General features: G+C 37.1%; 1 protein-coding gene across 1 annotated transcript in view; it reads left to right on the top strand.

Moving 5' to 3' along the window:
* LOC128031745 (BRISC and BRCA1-A complex member 2) overlaps nt 1-17,299 on the top strand; it is a 100,158-nt gene extending 82,859 nt beyond the window's left edge. Inside the window, exons 8-12 of the mRNA XM_052620121.1 lie at nt 9,526-9,625; nt 13,457-13,527; nt 14,377-14,459; nt 14,887-15,040; nt 15,828-17,299. Of these exons, the coding sequence (XP_052476081.1) occupies nt 9,526-9,625; nt 13,457-13,527; nt 14,377-14,459; nt 14,887-15,040; nt 15,828-15,891 (472 nt within the window). The 3' untranslated portion in view covers nt 15,892-17,299. The remainder of the gene's footprint in view (nt 1-9,525; nt 9,626-13,456; nt 13,528-14,376; nt 14,460-14,886; nt 15,041-15,827) is intronic.
* Nucleotides 17,300-26,716: the final 9,417 nt, after the last annotated feature.

The raw sequence follows: 26,716 nt of genomic DNA, 5'->3' as shown, positions 1-26,716 counted from the left end.
TTGAACTTTTTGTACAGATATAAATCACACATTGTAAACAGATAAGATTTCTTTTCTTTTTTTTTCATGAGTGGGTGGATGTTTATCAGACTTGTATCTGATTGGAGTTTTATTTGTATTGGACATTTCTTGTGCTGATGGTATTTATATGTGTGTGTGTGTGTGTGTGTGTGTGTGTGTGTGTGTGTGTGTGTGTGTGTGTGTGTTTGTATACTTGTGCCGCTAGTTCTGTTGTTTTACCGTATGCTTGGTCTCATTTTGTTCCACACCCACTTTTTTCTGTGGAAAACAAAAGGAAAGGCAGAATTTTCATGCTTCTTTTCTTACAATGAAAGCAACTCATGCACTATATTTCAAGACTTCTGAAGCCATACGATAACTTGATTTAATGTTTATGAGAAACCAGTTGAAATATAAGTTTTATTCAGTTAGTTTTCCTCCCACTGCATCGTCAAATCTTATTTGCATTTGTAGATCTGCCAAACCCAATCTCACTGGAAAATTTAACAATTTAACATGGTGCCATTTTCATTTGAATTCACATTGTTTGACCCTTACCCCACACCTTCATCACTAGGGCTTAAAGGAACACTCCACAATTTTTTTTTTTAAGTAATGCTCATTTTCCAACTCCCCTAGAGTTAAACAGTTGAATTTTACAGTTTTTTAATCCATTCAGCCGATCTCCGGGTCTAGTGCTAGCACTTTTAGCTTAGCTTAGCATAGATCATTAAATCTGATAAGACTAGGGCTTCTCCGATCACGATCGGCCGATCATTAATGCGCATCTCGTCAGTAAAGCCGGTTCTCTAACCAGTGGTGAATTCCAAACAGGTGCGGCTTTACTGACAAGATGCGCATAACAATCGGCCGATCGTGATCGGAGCAGCCCTAGATTAGACCATTAGCATCTCGTTAAAAAATGACCAAAGAGTTTCTGTATTTTTCCTATTTAAAACTTGACTCTTCTGTAGTTACATCGTGAACTAAGACCGACAGAAAAAGAAAAGTTGCGATTTTCTAGGCTGATATTAGGTCATTTTTAAGCAAGATGCTAAGGTTCTAATTAGATTCAATGATCTATGCTAAGCCAAGCTAAAAGTGCTGCCGCCAAACCTCGAGATCGACTGAATGGATTCAAAAATAGTAAAACACAACTGTTTAACTCTAGGGGGGTTGGAAAATTAGCTTATTTTTTGTTTTTTTAAGCAGATCATACAAAAATGTAGTAATGTGTGAATTCATATGAAAAAAAAAAAAAACTATTTACTTAACTATATAATTAAATAGTTAAAAATTCCCATGAAATTGTGTTGGATCTGCATTGTTTTTCATGTGACATGACCAATTAAAATGTGGCAAGTCTGAGTGTCCAGGAGAAATTTTCCGGAAAATAACCACCAAATTTGAGGTATCCTCAAACAAATCTATTGTATATCTAAAAATAATAATAACAATAACAGCAATGTAATACAGAAGTCATATGATAACTTCTCTATAAACTATCAATACATCTCTTAGAATCATGTTTATATTTTTTCTTTCTCTCTTTCTGTCTACTGTATAGTAGAATACTTATCTGTTCGTTTGTAAAGCAGCGGGAAGATACATGGTGCAGATTTCAAAGACACATGTAAGGAAAACAGGTCAATTTAGCTCAAAAGGGATCATTTAAGATTTTAAAGGGAATTTGAACAGAATCACTGTTTCACTGAGACGCCCTGTGATTCACTGAACGAGCCGTTTAAGATCAAATCTGCACTGGATACTAATATCCAAACTATAGTTCATACAAGTTGCTGGAAGATAGAAAGTTAGGGAAGAATGAGTTTAAGAGAACGAAAATGTAGAATCCCAAGTTTACAGCAATACGTGAACATGAACAGCCATCAATAACTTAATTAACCCTCGCATTGAGTTCCTCAATGAGGTTAAAATTAAATTAAATACACCAGTACAAATGTGAGTCTGGAGGAGGTACATGCGTTTCCCGTGTTAAGGGTTTCCCTTCATTGTTGTTGAAAGGGGGTTCCCCGAGGTTGCTAATTGGCTGGAAGTTCAGTAGTCGAAGTGACGTCTTGGGAAGCCCGTGGTTCTGTGTTGGCTGACGATGTGGAGTTGTGTGGCTGGTTGAAGTTGAATGGGCACTCGAGGTCAGACTCTGAGACACGGCATTACAAAACTTAACTCAGAATACGAAACTCTCAAACGGAAAAGAAAAGAAACTTAAGTAAAAGAACAGAAGTAAAGTTTAACGAGACTAGGTGGTGTTTCTTCTCATCGTGGCTAAGTAGCAGCAGGCGTGCAGGCCGAAGCACGCTGGAACCGCTACCAAAGAACGCTAACAGTGATGACTAAAAGCAAAGCTACAAGCTAAAAGCTAAAAGCCGGCATGACTGATAGCAAAAGCTAAACACAAGCTAAAAGCAGAATTTGATGGTGTCCTGAGTATTTAAACTGGCCTTTTGGCCACACCTTAAATATTGTCTTGACCAATTAGATATCATCTTAGCTCGGGGTATCATAAATCATATGTTATCTTATCAAGCACGTGGTCCAAATTTTCCCACTCTTGCAGGGTATAATTTTGGGCATGATTCCTATAACAAGAATATGATACATTTGACAAAAACTGATGGTCAGAAACATTTCAAGCAAACAGATTCAAACACATACATACTAAACATGAATATGTATCCTTAAGCTATCCAATAGTTATTAAAAGACATACACAATAAGTGATTATAAACATGATAGTCAAATGTATGGGTTACATATAAATGAATATGGAGTTAAGTGATGGACTGATATTCATTTATGAGTCCTTTTGAGTTCCTTTTGGTCCATTTATATCCATTGTTGGGAACGTTACTTTAAAAAAGTAATTAGTTATAGTTACTCACTACTTGTTCTAAAAAGTAACTGAGTTAGTAACTGAATTACTCTATAATAAAAGTAACTCGTTACCAGGGAAAGTAACTATTTGCGTTACTGTATAAAAAAATTGTTTATTGCACGTTGTAACAGAAATGACTCAAACCAGACAAATTAAAGAGTCGATCAGGGCTGTGTTTGAAACACAAGCCGAATTCCTCAGGAAGTCATAAAACTTTCTGTGCCACAAGTCCCAAGCAAAGATAACCAACCAACCAACGCTTTCACAAAACAGCTTTCAACATTAACACCACTAGAAAAATTATTGACCATTTTAATTTGTTGTTCGTAAGTGAGATGCAACGTCGGACATCACATATAAACCCATGAGAGTTAAACACTTCCTTAAACACTTCCCCCACCCAGCAGAACCAGACTGAAATTCCTAAGGTGGGGAAGGGGGCTTTGAACCTCTGGTCTCCACAGAAATATTTGTCAAGAGAATGGCAAAGAAACTGTCTTTTGTACATATATATGGACCAGAATAAACTCAAAAAGACTTATAAATGAATCAGTCCATCGCTTCACTCCATATTCATTTATGTGTAACCCACACATTAGACTATCATGTTATAATCACTTATTGTGTATGTCTTTTGATAACTATGGGATAGCTTAAGGGTACATTAGTCATGCCTAGTATCTATGTAATTGAATCTGCTTGCTTGAAATTGTCCTGACAATCAATTATTGGTCAAATGTATCATATTCATGTTATAGGAATGCTTGGTAAGATAAACATATGATTTATGATACCCCCGAGCCAAGAAAATATCTGATTGGTCAAGACAACATTTGAGGGGTGGCCAACAGGCCAGTTTAAATACTCAGGACACCATAAAATATTGCTTTTAGTCTCTAGCTATGCTATTAGTCATGTCTGCTTTTAGTTGTTAGCTTTGCTTCTGCTACTAGTCATGCCTGCTTTTAGTTCTAGCCTTGCTTTTGCTATCAGTCATGCCAGCTTTTAGCTTTGCTTCTTAGCTTTAGCTTATAGCCATGCTGTTTGTCATCACAGTTCTTTGAGCGCGGTTCCAGCATGCTTCAGTCTGCACGGCTGCTGCTACTAAGCCACGATGAGAAGAAACACAACTTAGTCTCGTCAAACTTTACTTCTTTTCTTTTCCGTTTGAGAGTTTTGTGTTCTGAGTTAAGTTTTGTAACGTCGAGTCTCCGACGCCTGACCTCGGGTGCCCGTTCAACTTCAACCAGCGCACACATCTCTGCACCTTCAGCCAATGCCCCACCACGGGCTTCCCAAGACATCACTTCAGCGACTAACTTCCAGCCAATCAGCGACATCGGGATACCCCTTTCAACATGACTCCCTTTTCACAGGAGACGCAACTAACCTCCAGACTGTGACCTTTACTGGTGTATCTAATATAATTTTAACCTCATTGAGGAACTCAATGCGAGCGCTAATTACGTGATTGATGGTTGTTCATGTCTATGCAATTTAACGCATTAAACTTGGGATTCCATATTTTCATTCTCTTAAACTCATCTTTCCCTAACTTTCGATCTTCCTGCAACTTGTGTGAATGTGTGAGTGTGTGCGTTTATGTGTTAGATTAGTTTATATGTCTTAGATTTATCTAATAAAGCCTAATATCTTATGTTTTGTGCTTACAAGTTAATGTCTTAAACTGCCGATCTTGTCACTGTGCTAATTGATAGTGTTTCACTATAGTTTGGATATTAATATTCAGCGCAGATTTGATGTTAAACGGCTCGTTCAGTGAATCGCAGGGCGTCTCAGTGATCAGCTGTGAAACAGTGATTCTGTTCAAATTCCCTTTAAAATCTTAAATGATTCCCTTTGAGCTAAATTGACGTGTTTTCCTTACAACGTCAACAGACAGCAAGGGTTTTATCCTGCACTTCAAGTATTATCTTTGTAAGAAAAGTGGTTTTGGACACTAGCTTTGTAGATGCCTGTGTATCACATTACATGTACACATTACATCCACGTTCTTGCCTTTGACTACAGTGAATTTAAAGTAGTGCTTATATCTCCACCTTGAAAATGCCAACTTTTCATCGGATTGCTCCTGTCTCGCCATCTCTGCTGCTGCTGCGAATCTCTCTTTAGCTGTTGTGTGCGTGCGCACGCGTTCGCGTGTGTTTGGCGACGCTGCCGTAAAAAACACTGGCTCTGATTGACTACCATGAAACACATGACTCTGCCTTAGCCAATATTGATCATAATCACTTATCTCGTTTTTAACCGACCTCCTCACTATCCGTGTGAGCCAGGGGTGCCTTCGGATTACATAGTTTATTAAATCAATGCATAGTAACGCACCACATTAAACGTCCAGTAATGTTAACGGCGTTGTAACGATGGGAAAAGTAATTAGTTAGATTACCCCGTTACTGAAAAAATAACGTTGTTATCTAACGCCATTTAAAAGAACACTGTTCCAAACACTGTTTATATCTAGAAAAGACAGTTCCTGTGCCATTCTCTGACAAAAGATGTTCTGTGGGGACCAGAGGTTAAAAAGCCCCCCTTAGGAATTTCAATCTGATTCTGGTAGGTGGGGGAAGTCAATCCAAGGATCTTGTGTAGTACTCTCATGGGTTTACACGTGATGTCCGGCGTTGCATCTCAATTACTTGCCCCAAATTTGACAATCTCTTCTCTGAATTGAAATTGTCAATAATTGTTCTAATGGTGTTATTGTTGAAAGCTGTTCTGTGAAAGAGTTGGTTGGTAGGTTATCTTGCTTCTGACTTGTGGCACTAGGAATGATTTACAACCACCTGTTGCCTTTCTGTTGCCTTTATCTGGTTCGGGTCTGATACGCTACACACAGATGCATTGTAGACCAGCAATAAATCATCGTATATCTAAAAATAATAATAATAATAACAGCAATGTAATACACAAGTCATATGGATAACTTAGTTTAGTGCTTAGTGGTCCTATTTTGGATCATGATGGGTTGGGCCATGACATTTCTTCTCTTCTTATCTTCAGAAGTAATTTTCAGGTTTGAAACGACTAGAGACTGAGTCAATTAAAATTATAGAATTTTCATTTTGGTTAAACTATTTCTTTAAAGAAACACAGCACTTGCGAGGAATCCCTTGTTTTAGCTCTCATCCAGGCTGGCACAGAACGCATCCCCTCCAGCCAGCCAGTCAAGCGGCCGTCCCTGCGGCCCCGTCACAGAACCAGAGAGAGAGAGTGAGTGGGACTTGAAAGAGAAGAGCAAGAGATAGGTCGCTCTCAGCCTGCCTGAGCTGAGTGAAATAAAACCCTCCCAGGAATCCTTCTCTCTATCTCTGTCTCTGTCTTTCTATCTCTGAATCCACACATCCAGGTTTACCCAGCATATCGCTCTTGCAGTGATGGCCGCTCTTTACTCCCACACAGCAGGCTGTGTTATTATGACTGTGAAGTGCTCACTGAGTTTGACAGTGGACTTCACATCTCCTTCAACATGTGATGGTGCGAGATGGACACCTACACAATCTATAGTTTGACAGCACTGTGAACACTACCAAACACTCTTTTTTTCTCATTTTTCTCTTGTTGATTTAGTTTCTGTCTTAGAAGACAGCTATTTGTTGGTTGTGCTTTGTATTCTTGTGCCGTTTGTTTGCATGTTTTCTCATTTGTCTCTGGCTGTTGTTTATTCTGTTCTGCTCTTTGTTCTTGTGTTCATATAACAGTATGGGTTCATTCACAAACCCAATGGCAATCTGAAAAACACAAAAGGAACCAGAAAATCATGATTATATATAACTTTTCATATGTCTTTACTGTCAATTTTGATCAAATTAATGTGTGAATGTGAGTGAAATCATTAAATTATTTTCAAGAAAAATGTGAAGAAAAAAAAAAGTTTTTAAAATCAATAAGCCTTTCGATATTGAGAAATAAGTTTGCTGTGCTTAATGCCTTAAAGCAGGGTTGGGCAAATTGTGTCCATCCCTGCCAAATAGGAGTAGTTAATAAAAATAGGAGTAGTTAATAAAAAATTCCACTTGTTCCAAACCTGTATGTGTTTCTCACTTCTGTTGAACACAAAAGACAATATTTAGAAAAATATTAGTATTCGGGCAATTAATGGACACCACTGACTTCCATAGTATTTTTTTTTTTTCTACTATGGAAGACAGTGGTGCCCATTAATTGCTCGAATACTAAAATTTTTCAAGATATCTTTTTTTTTTCCTTCAACAGAAGAAAGAGACTCATACAGGTATGAAACAAATGGAGGGAAGGTAAATGATGACATAATTTTCATTCTGGAAGTGAACTACTCCTTTAAAGCATATTTTAGTTGACCTGTGACTATATTCAAGATATATTAGATACAATATCATTCTCATAATATGTATTTCACATAGCTTGTTGCATATTTTTGTCTGTTGGCTTCAGTGAATCCCTGTAATATCTGCATAAGAAAGTCAGAACAGAATATTCTTGGACAACTTCAGTTCAAGGTTGTAATTCCATAATCTTCCCTAAAAATATCTCCTGCTGAGATTTTTCTTGGTTGCTTCAAATAGCTATTAAACAAAAATCCCCATAAGCCTATCCTATTCCAACAGACAAATTCTCATCTTCTCTGGTGTGCTTATGTCTGCTGGTGTTATGCCTGCACAAAATGCTGGGACAAAGCATAATGTTAGTGGTGTTTGCGAAGCTGTAGTCATTTACCAACCGCCTAGCAACCAGTCTGAAAGCCCTAGTAACCATTAAGCAATACATTGGAAACCAGACAGAACACCTTAACACCACACCAACAGTTTGCACAGGAAAGCATCACATACATCAGAATCGAGCTGTATCTCCATGGAGATGCTGCTCTATTGTCATTGTAGCACAGCAACATCATTGTGTTATGACTGAGCCCGATGGAGAATTGACAGCTGAATAGCATTTGAGTGGCATCCCTCTTCATTTCCTGTTTCTGCAGTTAATAAATAACACGTCTGTGCATTAACATCTTTAAACAGTCCATGAATATACTTCAGGAGCTTGATGGACGTGAATGACATTTCCATGCTTGTATATTGCCAAAGACTGTTTCAGCAAAAGGTAATCTTTCTGTCAGTCAGGGGCATTGTTGATCTAAACCCAACTGACAGAGGATTCTAGTTGCTATTCTTCATATATTCAGAGACTAGACAAAATATCTGAAGTGGTTCTTTTTTCTTCCTTCGTACTCTATTAAGAGACTCTCATATTTTTCAGCTGTTTATAAAAGGACTGTCCAGGCAAAAATAAGCATCTATAAACCAAACATCCAAAATAAGAGCCGCTAATGGACGTTTTTTTTTTTCCTCTCATACTCATATTATTGATCTGGCAAGTTCCAGTGTTCTCTTAGAATCCTGTCTAGTGTTTTTCCTTCTCTCTCTCATTCCATCTGCTGTATAGAAGAATACTTATCTGTTCATGTGTAAAGCAGCGGGAGGATACATGGTGCAGATTTCTAAGACACAGATGCATTGTAGACCAGCAAAGTCCAATTCTGAAATAAATAAAAAAAACGTCCTTGAATGCACGCACTATATATATATATATATATATATATATATATATATATAAATTAAATTTAAATTTATTCATTTAGCAGACGCTTTTATCCAAAGCGACTTACAGTGCATTCAGGCTATCAATTTTTACCTATCATGTGTTCCTGGGGAATCGAACCCCCAACCTTGTGCTTTATTAAACAATGCTCTACCAATTGAGCTATATATATATATATAGCATTTACCAAATAATTACATTAATGTTAAAAGGGACGTGTAGCCAAGTATGGTGTCCCAAACTCAGATTTCTTGCTCTGCATTTAACCCTTCCAAGTGCGCACACACACACACACACCATGAACACACACCCGGAGCAGTGGGCTGTCATTTTTGCTGCGGCACCCGGAGAGCAGTTGGGGGTTCGGTGCCTTGCTCAAGCATTTCAGCTCAGTCGTGGTTCTGAGGCGGGAAGAGAGCACTGGTCATTCACCTACAATCCCTGCCGGTACTGAGACTCGAACCCGCAACCTTTGGGTAACAAGTCAGACTCTAACATTAGGCCACGAATGCCCATGTACATGTAAATCCTTTTGCAAAGATAATGTGATTTAGTCCAGGACCATTCTACTAATCATTTCAATTACAAGGGTGTGAACAAATGTTAGAATGTAAAACATGATTGAATTGACTGAATTTTTGTTTCTTATTTGTCATTTATGCATAAACCTATGATGTTAAATACTTTGGGGAATAGCCAGCAAGTTCCCAACATACAAGGCATGAAATTGTCTGAGAAAATGCCCAGTGTGTGCAGAACTGTAATCTTCTTCAAACGACTACTTTTTAAGAAGCTCAAATATAGGAGAGTTTTCCTTTATTTAACATTTTTTGGTCACAGTAATTTCCATTCGTTATTTCATAGTTTTGATTACATTAATATTATAAAATGTGAAAATAGTTATAATGATGCATTGTATAATTATGGAAATAGGTGCAAATAATGTTCCATGTTCCATGTTATTCCTTTTAAGGTATGTACAGGTGTATTAAAATGTTTTTGTGTTCTTTTATCTCTTCCTCTTTCTCTCTTAGTGCACTTGGAGGATCATCGGCATTACATATCCCAGCATTCCCCAGTGGAGGCTGCCTCATTGACTATGTGCCTCAAGTGTGCCAATTACTCACAAACAAGGTAAAGGATAATCCTTACTTTGTGTGTGTGTGTGTGTGTGTGTTCTTTCAATTACTGTAATCATGTAATCAGTTAGATTACACTATCACTGAAGTGTGGGTTTGTTTATAGTACATGATGTGTATGGATGGTAAAGTTGATGCACTTGTTTTTGTTTTTGCGTTTTTATTTGTTTATGTACATTTCTGATCAGTTTAGTCAAGGCCTTATGACAAGCGGAAATAAGATGAAGAAAATGTGACTGTCACTAGCCTGAGGAGTGACTGACATTCCTTTCCCTTGACATCTCTACTTCAGTTCAGCCCCACTCCTCATATCCACACAGGCAGCATGAATAATTAACCCTTTCAATCTTCCACTTCATGCCCCACCAATGGCCACCAGCTCCTCAGGACACTCACCTGAACTAGGGTCACACATTATTCTACTTGAAAATGACAAAACTGACAACATAAACTGGGGGCAAGAAAAGTTCTAAGTATATGTAAGACTAAATAGATTCATATAAAATAAGGGGTATTATTTTATGTGTTTCAGAGTGCTTATATCTATTCCAGTGCTTGCAGTGTAGTGTACTGATTCAGAGGTTTTTGGGGTCATTAAACATCAGCACACTAAACAGGAAAACGAATCATCTCACTAGTCCGATTTTACAGCCTGTTTGCATTTATGTCCACGCTCCTGCAAACGATTCTAATCAAACTTTCAAGGAAAACGTTTTTTAAATAAAGACTGGAAGTTGTTGGAAGCTTAGTGATGGCGACGAAGTCATGAGACCGTCATGTCCTTCTTTTATAAACATATGTTGAGCTTTTTTACTTTTGCAGATTGTATGTAGGCTTCAAAATAAAATAAAAAGTTGTGTTCATTTTGTTAATCATGATGAACATAATGACTTGTTGGTCACAGAGCTTCATTAATAATCCCATTGGGTTTTTGTTGAGGGTCACCACTATGATGCTAACTTCTGGATTGGCCTACTAAAATATGCCATCACCGCAGCATTTTCTAGTATGTGTGATGACTGACCAAAATTAAAACCATTATTTACTGATAATTTTCAACTCTCCTGCAGCTCTCAGATCAGATATGGTGCAGGTTTCATGAACAACGTCATGTTTGTGAAAGTGACACTATTATGACCGATCACATCTGTGTTAGTAAAACTAGTTATGAAAGGTATTTCTATTCCAGAATGAGCGCACAGTGTGTGATCACTGATCTCACCTGTCAGCATCTCCCACACTTCACTCGTGGGTGTAGAGCTCACTGATCCAAAGTTACCGACACACCTCCTCTAAACAAACAAGGCTTAGACCAACAAGAACAAGTGTGTTTGTGTGTGTGTTAATGTGAGTGACTTTCCATTGAGCTGCATAATGTTTCTTTCTGATGTGGGTCTTCCCTTCTCGATTTCATGAGTCATGAAGTCGAGATCAGCATTGATTCTCACGTCACACATCATACACAACAGCATCTACTTTAGCTGCTCTTCTCTTGATCTCACCTGTGGAAAACACTGTGTTGAATGACTATATCTAATCTGATGTAATAGATCAATGCTTTTTCCATCAACATAAAGTCAAAGCACAAAGAGAATTGTACACATACATAGGAAATGTACTTCATCACCTTTAGAGTCAAAACTATATATATATAAATTAATAAATTAATGAATAAATAAACACAGTGCACCAGTGCTTGCTAGCCATATATACCATACATGCCCTGTTTCTATGAATTAGCCATTAGTCTCACCACTGCTGGATAAAAGCTGTTATAGAAGTGTGTTTTATGTGTGATGATACTGTCCACTGTTATATGTCTCAGGCTGTAGGTTTTGTGTCTGGGCTTCAAAAGTGAGTGAAATGGATGATTAATGTCACCAAGTATGGACTGAACTTTCTTCATCTGTTTAAAAATTTGCACAATGGCAAATTGTTTCACCTTGTGAAAGTCTTGACCTACATAGAGATGTAGGGTGTTGTTTCACACACAGAAGATGCTAATTTGATTCCAGCTCTTGTTGTGTAATGTGTACAGTACTCACCATGTCTCTTCCTTTCATTTTTTGAGTACCATTTTGAAAAGCTTTAAAATTAACTTATAATAACTATGTTCTTCGGCAAAAGGTTTTTGATTTAGTAAAATATATTAAAAGCTCATACATCATGATGATAATTAAACTGTTTTAATAATAGCATGCTGTTTTTGTGAAAATGTTTGTTATATGTTGATACTTTAAAATTATTATTAGTATGATTTTCAATTTTAAACTTTTTCATCAACTATATTGCAATTGTCCAAAATAAAAGATGTTAAATTGAATAAAAGTGAAAGTGAGATGAGGCGGATCCTGATGCAGAGTAGGTTTAATAACAAAATGTTATATTATACATTATAGCACGAGTAAACCAAGATAACATGGAACTGGAGCAAATCAGGAACATGACACAAGCATCTTCAAGAAACAACACCTGACAATTTAACAAGGAAACACAGGGGTGTATATACATGGGTTAAAGGGTAAAAAGAGGAGTAGCTAATGAATTACCATGACACCTAATTGGAGAAACTATAGAAACAAACAAGGTAAGCAAAGGAACAAGGAGGACACTGAACACATGGGGAGAGCACAGAAACACTAAAGAAGTACAATTTAAAATGAAAGCACTTGTCTTGAAAGACCAAGATGGGAACACAGGCAAGGACATGACAAAAAGTTAAGTAAATTAAAGAAAAAATTAAAGTCCTCAAGAATGTTTTGTGAGACCGAATATTGGCTTTAAACCACCACAATGTACAGCAATACAGTTAGGGAACTGCCGTCTGCCAGAACATGATATGTTAAATTCGGGGTTATTTATGTGCATCTAAGAGGTCAGTGAGTGTAGGTCACCATCAAGCAGTCCTGGACCTAAGGGTCTTTCACCTGCATCCAGTGGAGGTCAGAGCTATGGCTCTCTCTCTGACCGCCACAAGCCATCCATCTGTCACGCAGGGAAACAAACACTGGTAGGCAAACACCTTTCCTGGAGGCTGAATCTGATAAACAAGGCATGAAAGCAAAGACTTTCAAGCTGATTTTTTCTTTCTTGCAAAAATGAGCCCTAGATATCAGCTCCGTACATCACCACCCTTTCACACAGACAGCATCATGTGTATATGAGTATGAAATACAGTTGTTGTTGTCTTTTTGGCCTCCTGGTTAATATACTTGCTTATATTCATTTAATATTATATATATTCAGATCTTGCTTATGTCACTTGCTCAGGCAAATATTTTCTTCAGACAATGTCTGGTCAAGTCGTACTTGTTTATATAGCATTTTATAAAATACACATTGTTTAGAAAAAAAGCTTTATGTTACTAAACTGGAAAATAACAAAACTGTTAGGCACCGTTCAAACTGAGCATATTTTTCCATTTCCACCATTGCACTCTATGTCTTGCACCTTTTGTGGTGTCTCTTGCATGTCACTGCGCTCTAAAAACAAACGATTCATACTTTAACGTATTAAAGTACGTTTTTAGATTTTAAAGAACAGACCTTGAGGCATTGCTTTTTTCTGCACTTCACTGTTTTCAAAGCAATAGCTTGTTTTGTGTGCATGATCCGTTAATGTTGTAAAATGAATCAATTTTAAAACGTATTCAACTTCAGCTGTAAAGCAGCTCTACAGAAGTGACTTTACTCAGCTCACGTCATTTAAATACAATGTTAATTCAGTTCAGTTCATGTGACTTTTTTTCTGCTGCATTCATTTTGTTATTTTTCCGCAGATAGACTGTCATTTCATTCTCTATTGGGTTTTTTTTTTTCAACACAGGTTCAGTATGTCATTCAAGGATATCACAAGAGGAGGGAATACATTGCTGCTTTTCTCAGTCACTTTGGCATGTGAGTCAATTTTTCCCTTTAAAGAATTGATCTCTGTGACATTTAGAGTAAGCCATATTCATTTAACAGTCATTCAACAACTTAAAAATGAGAAACAGGAGGAGCCTAATAAATGAACAGCGTTATTACTCATTTCAGTAGTGCTCTAGAATTGTACAAATTCAAATTCTGTGTCAGGTTTTCTAGATATACTTTTAACCCAATAGAAAGCTAAAAGTGATGTGATACACTTGAGATATATAACCCTCCAAATCAAGACAATGAATAAATAAAACTGGCCTTGCAAGTCTATACTTGTAGTGTTAACCAGTATAGCTGCTCACTACACCCTGTGATCATGAGAATTAGTTACAGACATTAATTCCTTGTTTTGTTTGTTTAATTACTTAGGATAATTCTGCTTCTAATCTTATAAACAAGTGCAAACAGCCACTTTATAATGGGCTGTAATACACAAGGCACCAAGATGTCTCCAGTTTATTAACACACCTTTATACTTCATCAGACAAGAGGCACAACCTAGCTTTAAAAAACACAGGAGGACAATGCATTATTCATATCTCATGGTTCTTCAGTGCTTTTCTCTTTACAATTATAATATCATCTGCTAATGGTCCAGAAGATACCCAAAAAGTATTTGGGCTCATAAAATTGTTTGAATATCATTGTATTCGATGACAAAATAATTACATGATTAAAATTGTAGCTGAAGTGTCCAAATCCTTTTTGGGTTTACTGTGCGTTTGACTCAAAATCAAGTTTTTAATAGTACAGATTTCAGGGATAAGCCAAGTTGTCCTTTGTATATAATCATATAAGTATGAATATATCTCTATTTTGACTACACAGGGGTGTGGTAGAGTATGATGCTGTTGGGTTTACCAAGCTCACCCTTCTGCTCATGTGGAAAGACTTCTGCTTCCTGGTCCATGGTGAGATGCACAACCATGTCCCCCTTATGCAACCCAGGGTCATTGGAAATATGTGACTCTGAAAAAAACAACGACACATACTTTACATTTTGCTGCACTTTTCCGGTATCACATTCATAAAAGGCATTACAGATGATATAATTATTTTCTCCATTGCAGATAAAAATGCATTTGCTGAAGCAACCATGCCATTTTAGATTCTAGAAGTCTTTGAGCTTGTTTACTGTGGAAAAAACTGCATTTAATTGTATATATGGCTACAGGGTTTATGCAGGGCTGCAGAAATGAAGCCAGAGTCACATATCGCCTTTATATATTGTGTAAAAATGAACTTCTATCGCTGGTTCATGGTTGTATCCTTCATGCTTCTCCATTTTTGTTATGGAGGATCTGTATTTGAGATGTTCTCCTTGCTGTCTTCTTGTAGTGGACCTGCCTTTGTACTTCCCTCGAGATCAACCCACCCTCACCTTTCAGTCTATCTATCACTTCACCAGCAGTGGGCAGCTCTACTCTCAGGTGCAGAAATCTTACCCCTACAGTCCGCGCTGGGACGGCAACGAGATGGCCAAACGAGCCAAGTAAGAACAAATAAATAATGAATCCTTCTTAAAAAGAGAAACCGATTGTTTTCTCCCAGTGAAGTTGTATTCCTCTCATTTGGTTCCACTTCATATGTAATGGTGACCTGAATGCAGTTAAAGTGAGTTTTCTGGAGGCTACTGGAATGTGTAGCATTCACCTTTGGACTTTTTGCCCAGCCACACCTCATAGCTGGAGAGCACTCTTTGTCCTGAGTGTGATAAGTGTTAAAGATAACACATTTCTTCTGTTTGTGTTCGGCCCGTATCTTATCTCTGCTTGGATAACATTTCCTTTGGCTTTCTGGAGTAGCTTTAATCAAGCAGAGAATACAAATGTAGATCCCCTGATCAACTTTACCAGCTTGTATGGACATTTATTTAGTCTTTTGTGTGTGTGTGTGTGTGTGTGTGTGTGTGTGTGTGTGTGTGTGTGTGTGTGGCATGATTGGTTGTAGTCTGTCTTTCCTCACTTTTTGAACATATAAGTATTGTGTCGTCGCAATGCTAAATGCTAAAAATGTACTAAAAACATAACTAGTCAGTATAAATACCAGCATAATCTAATGATTCTTTATACCAGTTTTGTGATTTTGTGAAAAGTTAAATGGTATTATAAATATTCACATGTTGAATTAAGTAGTCTTTAAGTAAAAATACAAATTTTTAAGTAATTAGTCAAGTTAAGAGTCCAGAGTTCAGGGTGATTACATGCAAGTTTCTACATGTTGTTGTGTCTCTCTCTTTCTTTTCTGTTTCTCTCACTCTTGTTTTCTCTCTCCAACAGGGCTTACTTCAAAAGCTTTATCCCTCAGTTCCAGGAGGGGGCTTTTGCCACTGGAAAACTGTAGATTTACTTTGAGAGTTAGTTAGTTCTCTGATTTGAAAGGAGGGTCTATAAACATGATGTATGCTCAGAGTCAAGCAGGAGTCTAAAAGAAACCTGTGATTCACAAGTCTGCCAACTCTTCAATGTTCCAGCCCTCATAAACAACGTCATTTGGTACATTTAAAAGTACTGTGTGTATTTTTATTTTATTAATATTTTTTTTTTGTTTTTTTTATGCTATTTGTGATTCTCATGTTCTTTATGAATATATTACATATTATTTTTTTTACAACAATAAATCAAGCCCTTTTTTGCTGCTTTACTCAGTTTTCTTATTTTGTTTTAAAGTGTTTTACATTTTTTATTCATCCACAGATTCATTTGTTTTGTGCCAGTTTATTTTAGACAAATCTGATATATAATTAGCCGAGCTGTATCAGTGTGTTATTTTGTGAACACTTCTACAATAAGGTTCCATTTTGTTAACATTAGTTTACTAAATTTAGTAAATACCATAGTAAATGCATTGCTCGTTAGTGCATTGTTGCATTGCTGTTAATGCATCACATTTTTAGTTATTGTTAATTAATGCATAAACTAATGAAAATAGGAACTAATTGTAAAAATCCACTCCATATCTAAAGTTCAGTAAGGCCATGTTTGGATGAATTTGAATGGAGTGACTGTCTATCATAACTCCCATAACTTGTGTTAGCATTTATTACCAAGGTCAGACAATGCCTAAATTCTATTATCTGTTACATCTAGTCTTTTTACCATTCAGTTTTCATGTTGACTGTGTCAAGAGACTCTATGAAACCGTGAATTATAAAAATGTAATCATTAGCACCAAACAGGCTGGATTATTTGATGCATCAAATTCATTTTAATACTTTGGGTCAGGGTTGGTTCAATTACTTTAACCTATGAATGAGGAATGGTGATAATGATCCTTGCCCAAGCCAACACTAAGTGTGAGGTCATCAGTACTTAACTTTGAAGGATTTGGTTCCAGTTTGCATGTATGTGTGTGTGAGTATCTACACGTGTTGTTTTCTTGTGATGGAAAAGTGTCTTGGAGTGTCATCACTGTCAACACTGATTGCTTTTAAGCTTTTAACAGGGTTAAAACTTGAACCAGAGTGAACATTTGTGAGTGTGTTTGTTAAGGGAGTGTAGTCGTGAATGGGATGTGTTGGAGACGACCTAGAGCTGAGGGAGGGAGAGACTGTAAGAGTGGGAGCTCGCTTGTTTTCATCATTAAACATAGGGGTCATTGTCAGGGGTCTTTGTTGGCCTCAGGGTCTGCCCTCTGCTATATTTGTTGTTGGTAATGTAGGAGCTGTCATGTCTAATTGGGAACCACGGTATGAATGCATTTGGGGCATTTAATAGAATCAAGTCTCTTAATAAAAGAATTAATAACAAGATTCTTTTTGTCTGTTTTCCTTTCTGTCCAAGCTTGGCACTGTAAACTTTTTTAAAACAGTGTGTCAATAATGCAAAATGATAGTTAAAGGCAGTTCATCATTGAATGCAGTGATGTCATCTCTGTTCAGTTAAATAGTGTCTGTGCATTTATTTGCAATCAAGTCAATGATATCGCTGATGAAGTGACCCCAACTAAGCAAGCCAGAGGCGATAGTGCAAAGGAACCGAAACTCCATCGGTGACAGAATGGAGAAAAAAACCTTGGGAGAAATCAGGCTCAGTTGGGGGGCCAGTTCTCCTCTGACCAGACGAAACCAGTAGTTCAATTCCAGGCTGCGGCAAAGTCAGATTGTGCAGAAGAATCATCTGTTTCCTGTGGTCTTGTCCTGGTGCTCCTCTGAGAAAAGGTCTTTACAGGGGATCTGTATCTGGGGCTCTAGTTGTCCTGGTCTCCGCTGTCTTTCAGGGCAGTAGAGGTCCTTTCTATGTGCTGATCCACCATCTGGTCTGGATACGTACTGAATCCGGGTGACTGCAGTGACCCTCTGATCTGGACACAGACTGGATCTTGTGGCTACGGTGACCTCAGAAAAAGAGAGAAACAGACTAATGTTAGCGTAGATGCCATTCTTCTAATGATGTAGCAAGTACGGGTGTTATGGGAAGTGTTCCCGGTTCCGGTTTACCTAATTAATGCAGCCTAAAAATCCTTTAACGAATTTGGATATTAAAAGCATATTAGTATGTTATGTGTAAGCCAGGTTGAGAGAGGTGAAGAAAATGTTGATGGCCCCTTTAAGCCGTATCAGCATTCAGATTAGTTTCTTTTTTCAGCACCCACTCGATCAGCTCTAGTGCTGCATTAACAGTACATCGCAGTACATTATGGATTGGGAGGAAAGTGCTTCATCCACTGTATTTCAAGCACATGTCAGCTGCTTATATATATCAAAGTTTCAGTAATTTCACTAGTTTAAATCAAAGAGTTGTAACAGGGATTCAGATGAATAAACAGCTGTAAATGAGGTGTAGTGTGAACCTATTTTCAAAGACCTTATTTTCTTTTTGCTCTCCACTTTTAGTGTCGGGGTCTTGCCTGCCAACTTTGCTGCTAATTCCCCCAAATCCACTAATCCTGCCTTATTTAAACCATCTTGATGGCAGCAGGCCACAGAAAGAAAACTTGGCAATCTAAACATTGCTCAGATTCATCAATTGCAACGGTATTGTCATTCCAAGCAAGCAAGTTAACCGTTGAAGGAATTGCTTTTGACAGTTTCAGCTGTACAGGCTATTTTAAAATGACTTCAAGCCAGCCGTTAATCTAACTGTATACATTTTTTAATACAGGTTTAGAGAACACCCAGCCACAATCGCATTTCAAAGTTTTCCCCAGTTTTTTTGTATTATCTTTTTTTTTTTATATATATATATATATATATATATATACACACACACACAATAAGATCCATTAACTAACTTTCATCCGTTAAATAAGAATGAGAAAGCATTTGTTACAGAATCTTTGTAAACGTTTGTTTATATATATATATATATATATATATATATATATATATATATATATATATATAATTTGAAAATTAACATTAGCTAAGATTAATAAATGCTTTATTTAAAAAAATAATTAATAGTTTAGGTTAACTAATGTTAAAAAAAAATACCTTATAGTAAAGTATTTTGTTTGTTTGTAAAAGCTTTACCTTAAAGCCTTAAGAAAAATAAAATTTTTATAGTAATTGTCCACCATTATTTCATTATTCATTTTTTCATAGGTAAAAATTAGTTTGATTCACTGAACTCTGAACACTGAAAAATCTTTATTTAAAATAGTTTAAATGGGTTTATTAGGATATTTAGGGGCTTATTTAGCAAGAATATCAAACCATTGTTATAGCTGGAATATAAAGTACAAACATTAACATGAAACATTGTCAAACTAGCTGTGTGAAACCATCATACCGCTGTTTGAGAAAATAAGGGTTATAGTTACTGATAAATAGTTCATGTGACATCTTCCCCATGGGACAAGTAGCCCCAGTGTCCTCTGACATCTCTTGGTCTAATAGTGGATGAGACGTCTCTTACTGTGACTTTTGCCTCTGACCTTACATTTCTCCAGAAGAACATCATTCAAGAAATAATCAAAAGAGAGGTAAGAGAAATCCAGACGCTTGGTTCCCTTTCATCTGCAGGGCAAACTCCAACATTCGACAGAGTCTTGATGTCCACAATAAACAAAGAGAAAGCAAATGATTGAAAATACCCTTTGCCATCTTAGATCACCTCACTCTTGGAGATGCTAAGAAGACAGGGCAGCGGCAAACATGAGAGGTAATCAGAGCGAAATAAGGAACATTACGAAGGCCTGAATATGTCAGAGCGAGGATGATGAAACGCGGCTGCAGCCTTTGACTGTTTACCACTGCAGAGTTTCCCAAACTGTCAGGCCTGGCGATTTCTTACGCGGTCACGATTATTTAATACATTCCTCTGGAAAACAAAAGACAAACACATCATTAAAAGAAAGACACTGAAACAAACATCTGAGAGAGGGGAAAACGAGAATAAAGTTTCTGATAACTCTGGGATACTTTGTGTCCTGATTTCTGCAAATGCAGTGTGACATTAGTGAGAGTTTATTCCCCTCTTCATCATCTTGTTCCAGTGGGGGAGAGGAAGGGATTGAGGATTGGGGATTTCAGCGGTGGCGGCACTCATATACGTGGATGGGGTTGTTGATGCGAGCCATGTTTGGGATGATGGAGCTGAGAGGCTTAGCTAATTTGGAAGAGTAGAGGAGATTTGAGGCCTTTTGTTGGAGCCTGTTTGATCTGTTTCAGGAGGAAAAAAAATGGCCTCCGAGATGTCATGGAAATGAGAGAATTACAGTCTTTTTGCCTTGCTTTGTCAATGTGCAAGATATGTTTTCACCCCTGCTTGATAATAACTTCCACTCGTTAAACCCTGATTGTTAATTGCTAATTACTCTCCTGCTAGCCATGCATCAAAAGGCAGGAGAGAGCCATGCTAAGCGGATCAAACACGGTCTTTTCTGGCTCTGGCTCTGGCTGGTTTCTGCTGTTGTCTCCCCCTCACGTTTGTGGGACTCGGTGTATTTATTTATTTATTCCATTCTCTTTGGGATATGATGGGGGGATGACAAGATGAATGAAGATTTCCTTCCATCTTCCTCTGGGCTGCAAATCGTAAATGTTCGATTTAGACCTGTCATGGATTTATAGAAGCAAACCCCTTAGGTGCATCAGTCCTGGCACACGGCTCGTGGCTTTTGCCAGTTTAACTTGGAATTAAAGAGACTGACACTCCATTTGTAATGGTGCATTTGTCAGTGACTATATATATGGTCACTTCTTGTGTGACTTTTTCTGAGATTATTTTAGGCATCTTATTTGTGCAGATATCTCCAAACTACTTTTCCATACTCAAAGAGTTATGCCGTTCTATGTTCCCTCCATTCCTCCTTCTCTCCTGGCTTGCGGCAGTACCTGGTCAGTTGTCAGGGTGGGAGACATGTGCTCTGATGGCCTGTCTGGCTGATTGACCTGTCAGAAAGAGTGATGTATGCAAGATAGAGTCGCATGGACAGGTGCACGCTGCAGATCAAAAGCCTGGAATCTTGTTTTTTTTTTTTTGTTTTTTTTTTTGTGGAATTTTGTGAACCCTCTATCTATTCTCTTTTTTACATGGAACTCCAGATTTATTTGTTTTGATTATTGTTGTGTAATAATTAGACCAGACCTTACTAACGCTAAATGGATATATCAATAATTTTGTCTAAATCTCATAAAACTTGATTGAGATGCATTTGGAGTTGTTGCTGCATCTCATATTGATTTAATAAGCCCCATATTTTATGTGCAAATAGTTTAATACATACTCTACACAGAGAAGTATGTTTAGTTGGGGGTAGGTCTGCATTTCTGTAACACCCATGGACAAAATTTTTAAAATCTGCTTTCCATAATGTTTTGTCTAACAGCTATAGTTGTTGTTGTATACTGTTGTTGTTCTCATGTTGGTCTGATCGCTTCTATTATTCTCATTTGTAAGTCGCTTTGGATAAATGCGAAATAAATGATTAAATGTAAATATAGATTTGGTAAAGAGGCAGATTTGTATCTCTGCAAGAATTTTGAGTGGCACATAAAAAAAATATTAATTAATTAAAAACAAAAACAACAACATATTATTGCTTTGCATTTCTTTGTAAGTGGTGCATAACAGTTTGAGGTTGATTGAAGAAAAACATGATTGATTTTGTTTAAAGACACTTTAATGGTGATGGTGTCATTTACTATAACCACTCTTGCTCAATTAGAAAATAAAAATATGAACATTTTAATACCTTAATTGCTTTAATTAGCTTGTAATTCCACTTGGGGTGAACAGGGCCTTGTTAACAGATATTATCTTGTCAGATTCTTATTATATAAATAGAAGAAACTTAATTTTGTTTGGTTTTGTTGTAATTAATAGACACTGTAGGTTGTATTATGCACTTATGCATATATATATATATATATATATATATATATATATATATATATATATATATATATATATATATATATATATATATATATATATATATAATATTTTTTAAGCCTGTTTATTGGAGGAAAATGTTTAACAATAACAATAAACATGCCCTTTTGATTAGCTTTTGATGCAGAAGTTAAATGCATCATTATTGCTTACCAAATATTTAACTCCAGCACAGCTGTAAACTGTTGACCTTTGTATGTGCCCTTGACCTCAGAGGTCCTGCCCTGCCGGGCTTCAGAAGGAGGGCTAGACAAATGGTGGGCAGAAAACACAGTAAAGAGAGTATATGGAGGAACGGAGTAAGCTCGTGCCGAGTGCCTCAAACCCCCCTTAGCTGCTTAATTAAATTTTCCACTTTTCCACACTTGCATTAAGCTTTCATTCAACCGGACAGAATGAATGCTCCAAAGGAGTAAACCCCGGAGAGGGGCACTGTTCACTGACTGTTCCACTTCCTATCCAAAAGAAATAAGTGTATAGCTGTATATATGAAAGGGAAATACATTTTCATGCCATAGGAAATTGGGTAGGGTAAAGTAACACTCAATTTATCATCTGTTTCCATTTCTGTAAGGTGGAAAGCATGTCACTTGCATTCTCACTTCTCCTGTTCTTAAGGCTTGTTATTGGGTGTCATAAAAAGTCAGGTGGAGACGAGTGAAGTTCAGCTCATGTACAGACAGGTCAATCGTCAAGAGACTGCCACTCACTGAGTCAGCATGGTTAGTTCTCTTTAGGATTGACAGAGGGCCCTTACATCACAAGGAGATGATGCAAGAAATATAAAAGGATATTAGGAAAGGATATTACCAGTTATTTATTGGATCAACTCTTTACTATCAAGCATTTACTTGTGTTATTTTATTTAGCACCATGCAAAGGTCACATCTGACTTATGCCTCGGATCTATACTAAGAGAAACCCTAAAAAAATGTTGTTAATAAAACTGATAGTTCCAGTTCTAGATGCTGATTGGCCTTTTCCAGCAGTGCAAAAAAAAAAAAAACACAATACAGTCATAGTCTATGGAAAAGTTTAATAGTTTGTGGAACTGGACAGAAGTTGCATCCGCAGCAGCTTCTATATCACAAAGATATGTGACTGTTTAATGCTGCACAGAAGTACCCAAATACTGAAGGTCTTTAGAAATAAGTAAAAAAAAAAAGCAGTATCACGTTTTTGTAAGAGCTTATAAATGCTCACTCATTCCTCCTTTCTTATCAGTGAGGTTTGTTGTGGTAGTTTGTACTTGGACTTTTTACAAATTGGTGTATTTGTCCTATTTATGTACTGTCACATACCATGTTTATAGCACTTAGACACATCAATGAGATGCAGACAGTTTTACAGGAACCTTATCAGGTCAGACTGTGTCCACACTTGTGCTCTCAACAAATAAATTAGCATTCCACAAGACTTGCCCCTCATCTCAATGCCCATTCATACGTAGATCTAAAAGAGCAGTTGTTTGCGTTCCGAAACTATTTTCCCCATTGTGTTCAGCGCCTGTGATGAAAAGAACTCCAAAAGCAGCACCTGACAAAATAATTAGCAAAACAAGGGGGTAGAGAATGTTAAAAATCTCATATGTACCTCTGCATCTTTCCTTTACTGCCCTCTCGGAACAAAAGCTCACTGTAATGGGTCATATTTGCCTCGGCTAAACACTGAAGGTTTACGGGAAGACCCTCCTGCAGTAAAGACCAATGCTATACATTTCTGTCCCCCCACCTCTCTTATTTCTTCTCCATTTGTTAAGTTCTTCCACTATACGCTCCTGCTTTCCAACCCCCTCTTTGTTTTTTAGTGGCCATCACTTCGTTTTGTCGCTCTTTGTTTTGAGTCAGCCACACGTTTGTGACGCATTTCCTTCCATTGTAGCAGGAACTGATTCTTGTAGTAATAACTCTTTCAGAACCACGGTCAAAGCCGCAGTTCATCTTTGTGTATGGGTGAATTTAGTGTACTTCCAGCAAAAACTGTTTTTTTTTTTAAAGAATACTGGCAAGCATAAACACTTCTTGTCAGCTTTATAAAGAAAGAACATTTTTCGGGAACGGGGGGCATGATATCGTAAAGATTGCTTGCATACATCACATTCTTCCTTGTCGAAATAGATCCTGACCACTTGGTTATAGACAGCAGGAGGTGGAAATATAAGTAAATAAAGAATGCTCCATTCCGTGAAACTCTGAGTCATTGAAGACGAGTCTCTAGGATTTCACCTTTCACAAACATAAACAAGAATATAAATGTGAAGTTGCCTGGCTATAGAATTTGTGTCTTTAACACGGCATTCGTTCTCAGATGTCCTAGTCATTTATGAAGAAGCTCGTCTCTGTGTTTACCATCTAAAATGATCATTCAAAATAATCATGAACTCTTTTATAACTGAATTTTTTTGTTTTAACATGTTGTCTTTGTTAAGAAGTTGTTAATCTTTGCCTTAGTAAAGAAATCAAGAAATGACCAATAAAAGTGCTGTAATAGCAGATGCTTGAATTTCAGATGTGTTTTTGCTTGGAGAATTATTGTGTTGCATTTACAATTTGAGCAAATCTTCCATATACCCGGGAGATTATGTACAATAGACAAACCAATGCCATGTTTCCTACTTTTCTGTAATGTGGATGGCTTAATCAGTGGAAATGTTCCAGCATGAATTTATTTTCTGTCTTCTGAGTTTCGTGTTCCCTCCAGGCCTGGAATGTTCACATTGTAGCTCTGTTCTGTTTCAGACAAGTCTGCATAAGTTGCCAGGAAATTTTAAATTTTAAGAGATCAATGAACCACTAATCTAGATCAGGTGTTTTCAGCAGTCAGTAATCCACAAAACACTTGCTCATCAGCCTCCACCCAAGACTCCCAGATCCACCCAAGGCAGATCATGACCTTAATTAGGCACTCAGTGCCACCAAATCTTCCCCATATTGCATATTGTTAAAAGACAACAATTGTGGGGATTCCAGCATGAAACTATAATGTTCTGGCATGTATATATGTAAATCAGTTTGTGCTATGCCATTAAATTTTGTGAAATCATGAATTTCATGTTATATTGTTTTGTAACCCACAATTTTCCCCATGTGACGGAAATTGGGCGCTGAAGTCAGAGGTTAATAAATGCGTGATAAACAATCAGTAAAAGTTATATTGCCTTCCCCATGTGCCTTCATTGCATTTACCTCATATAACAGTACCAGCACGTGCATCCAGGGGCTAGAGACGTTATCAGATTAGAATGAATGCGTATATTAAATCTGGGATAAGGAGCTAATGCATTTATCAGTATATTGCCCTCATGACCAAGTTAATGCTATGGTTTATGGACACATGCGATGGAGTATTAAAAATGTTAATGAAATAGTAACCTTTTCGTAAGGGCATTACACATAGTTATGTGCTTACTGCTTGATTTCAGTTTTCTTTCCACTCAGCTATTTATGTCAGTCATCGATGGTATGAGACTAAAAATCGTCATATTAATTGACCCTGCGAACAGCTATAGGCTAATTCTCTTTCCCTAAGCAGAGATGTGCCAGACAACGACTGACGTTCACCATCACCGGGAACGCGCGTCACTTCTGTTCTTGTTCTTTTCCATAATGCTCAGATCAGATCAGATCAGATCAGATGGCAGACAAGTACAGAGAGACTCAAACCACAGCCCTTCACAGCAAGCATAAGATGTAATTTATATTTTTATTTTTATCTTAGTAGCCTATTGCATTTTTATTATTATTATTGTTGTTGTTATTATTATTATTAATCTGAAAAGCATTACTGCAGTGAAGTGTTGAAATATATACACCTTTTCTGTTTATCGCTGGTAATGCATTATGGCAAATATGTCAAACCATAACATCATTGTTTACACAAGAACATTGGTTCCAAACCTGACTGTATATATGTATGTATATATATATATATATATATATATATATATATATATATATATATATATATATATATATATATATATATATATATATATATATATATGTATATATAAGATTCTTACACGAAATAGGATGGACTCCACGTAAGACTGTAAAACTAAATTCTGAAAAGTGTTGAACATTGTATTATACAATTGATAATTCCCCTCCCCCAATAAACTTTATTGTACCACTGGCGACATCTATCTGTTCTCCTGGCCATAAGGGTGAGTTTGATATTGTCTGGATTCAAAATTATGTCTTAAGATGTAAATGGGTTAAAAACGGTTATAATGAAATAAGTAATTGAATCATATATAAAATCATATAGAGTTGATTCGAACTCCCGAAAAAAAACGAAAATTCCACGGTGACAAGACGCGACAATTAAGAGCAACTGCACATTCATGCTCGCGAATTAAAAAGCGCACACATGGTTCCGAGAGCATCATGCTGACCGCGAAGTAATGCTCTGCGGCCACTTTCTGTAAAACCCGACCACCACTACACACACTCCCTGTGTTCCGTGCAGAACCCAAGAGCAATTGTCCACAGAGACCACCCAGTAAAAGTATAAAGGTGGGGAAAGAGGGGAGGGAATCCTTGACGCGTCTTTACCTTGCCTTTACCAAGGAAACCCATGCGCGTGTGCTCTGACGCAACTGCCCATTTTTGGAAACATGCGTCAATGGTCGAAACCAACTGTGAAATGGGGGTGGCCGTGACAAGAAAACAAGTTTTAAAACTAATTAAAGCATTTTAGACAATTTCTCTTGCTGAATTTCTGCTTGTATAACTAAGCGTTTACCCATATTCTTTCATAAACGTTTCACTAGATAGTAACGTCTGGTGAAATTCTATAAAATATACAGGCTGCACCCCTATTTTGCT

Source organism: Carassius gibelio, chromosome A17 (assembly GCF_023724105.1).
Source record: "Carassius gibelio isolate Cgi1373 ecotype wild population from Czech Republic chromosome A17, carGib1.2-hapl.c, whole genome shotgun sequence".
Lineage (NCBI taxonomy): Eukaryota > Metazoa > Chordata > Actinopteri > Cypriniformes > Cyprinidae > Carassius > Carassius gibelio.
The sequence above is the reverse complement of the archived record's forward strand: the minus strand, read 5'-3'. Positions and strand labels throughout refer to the sequence as shown.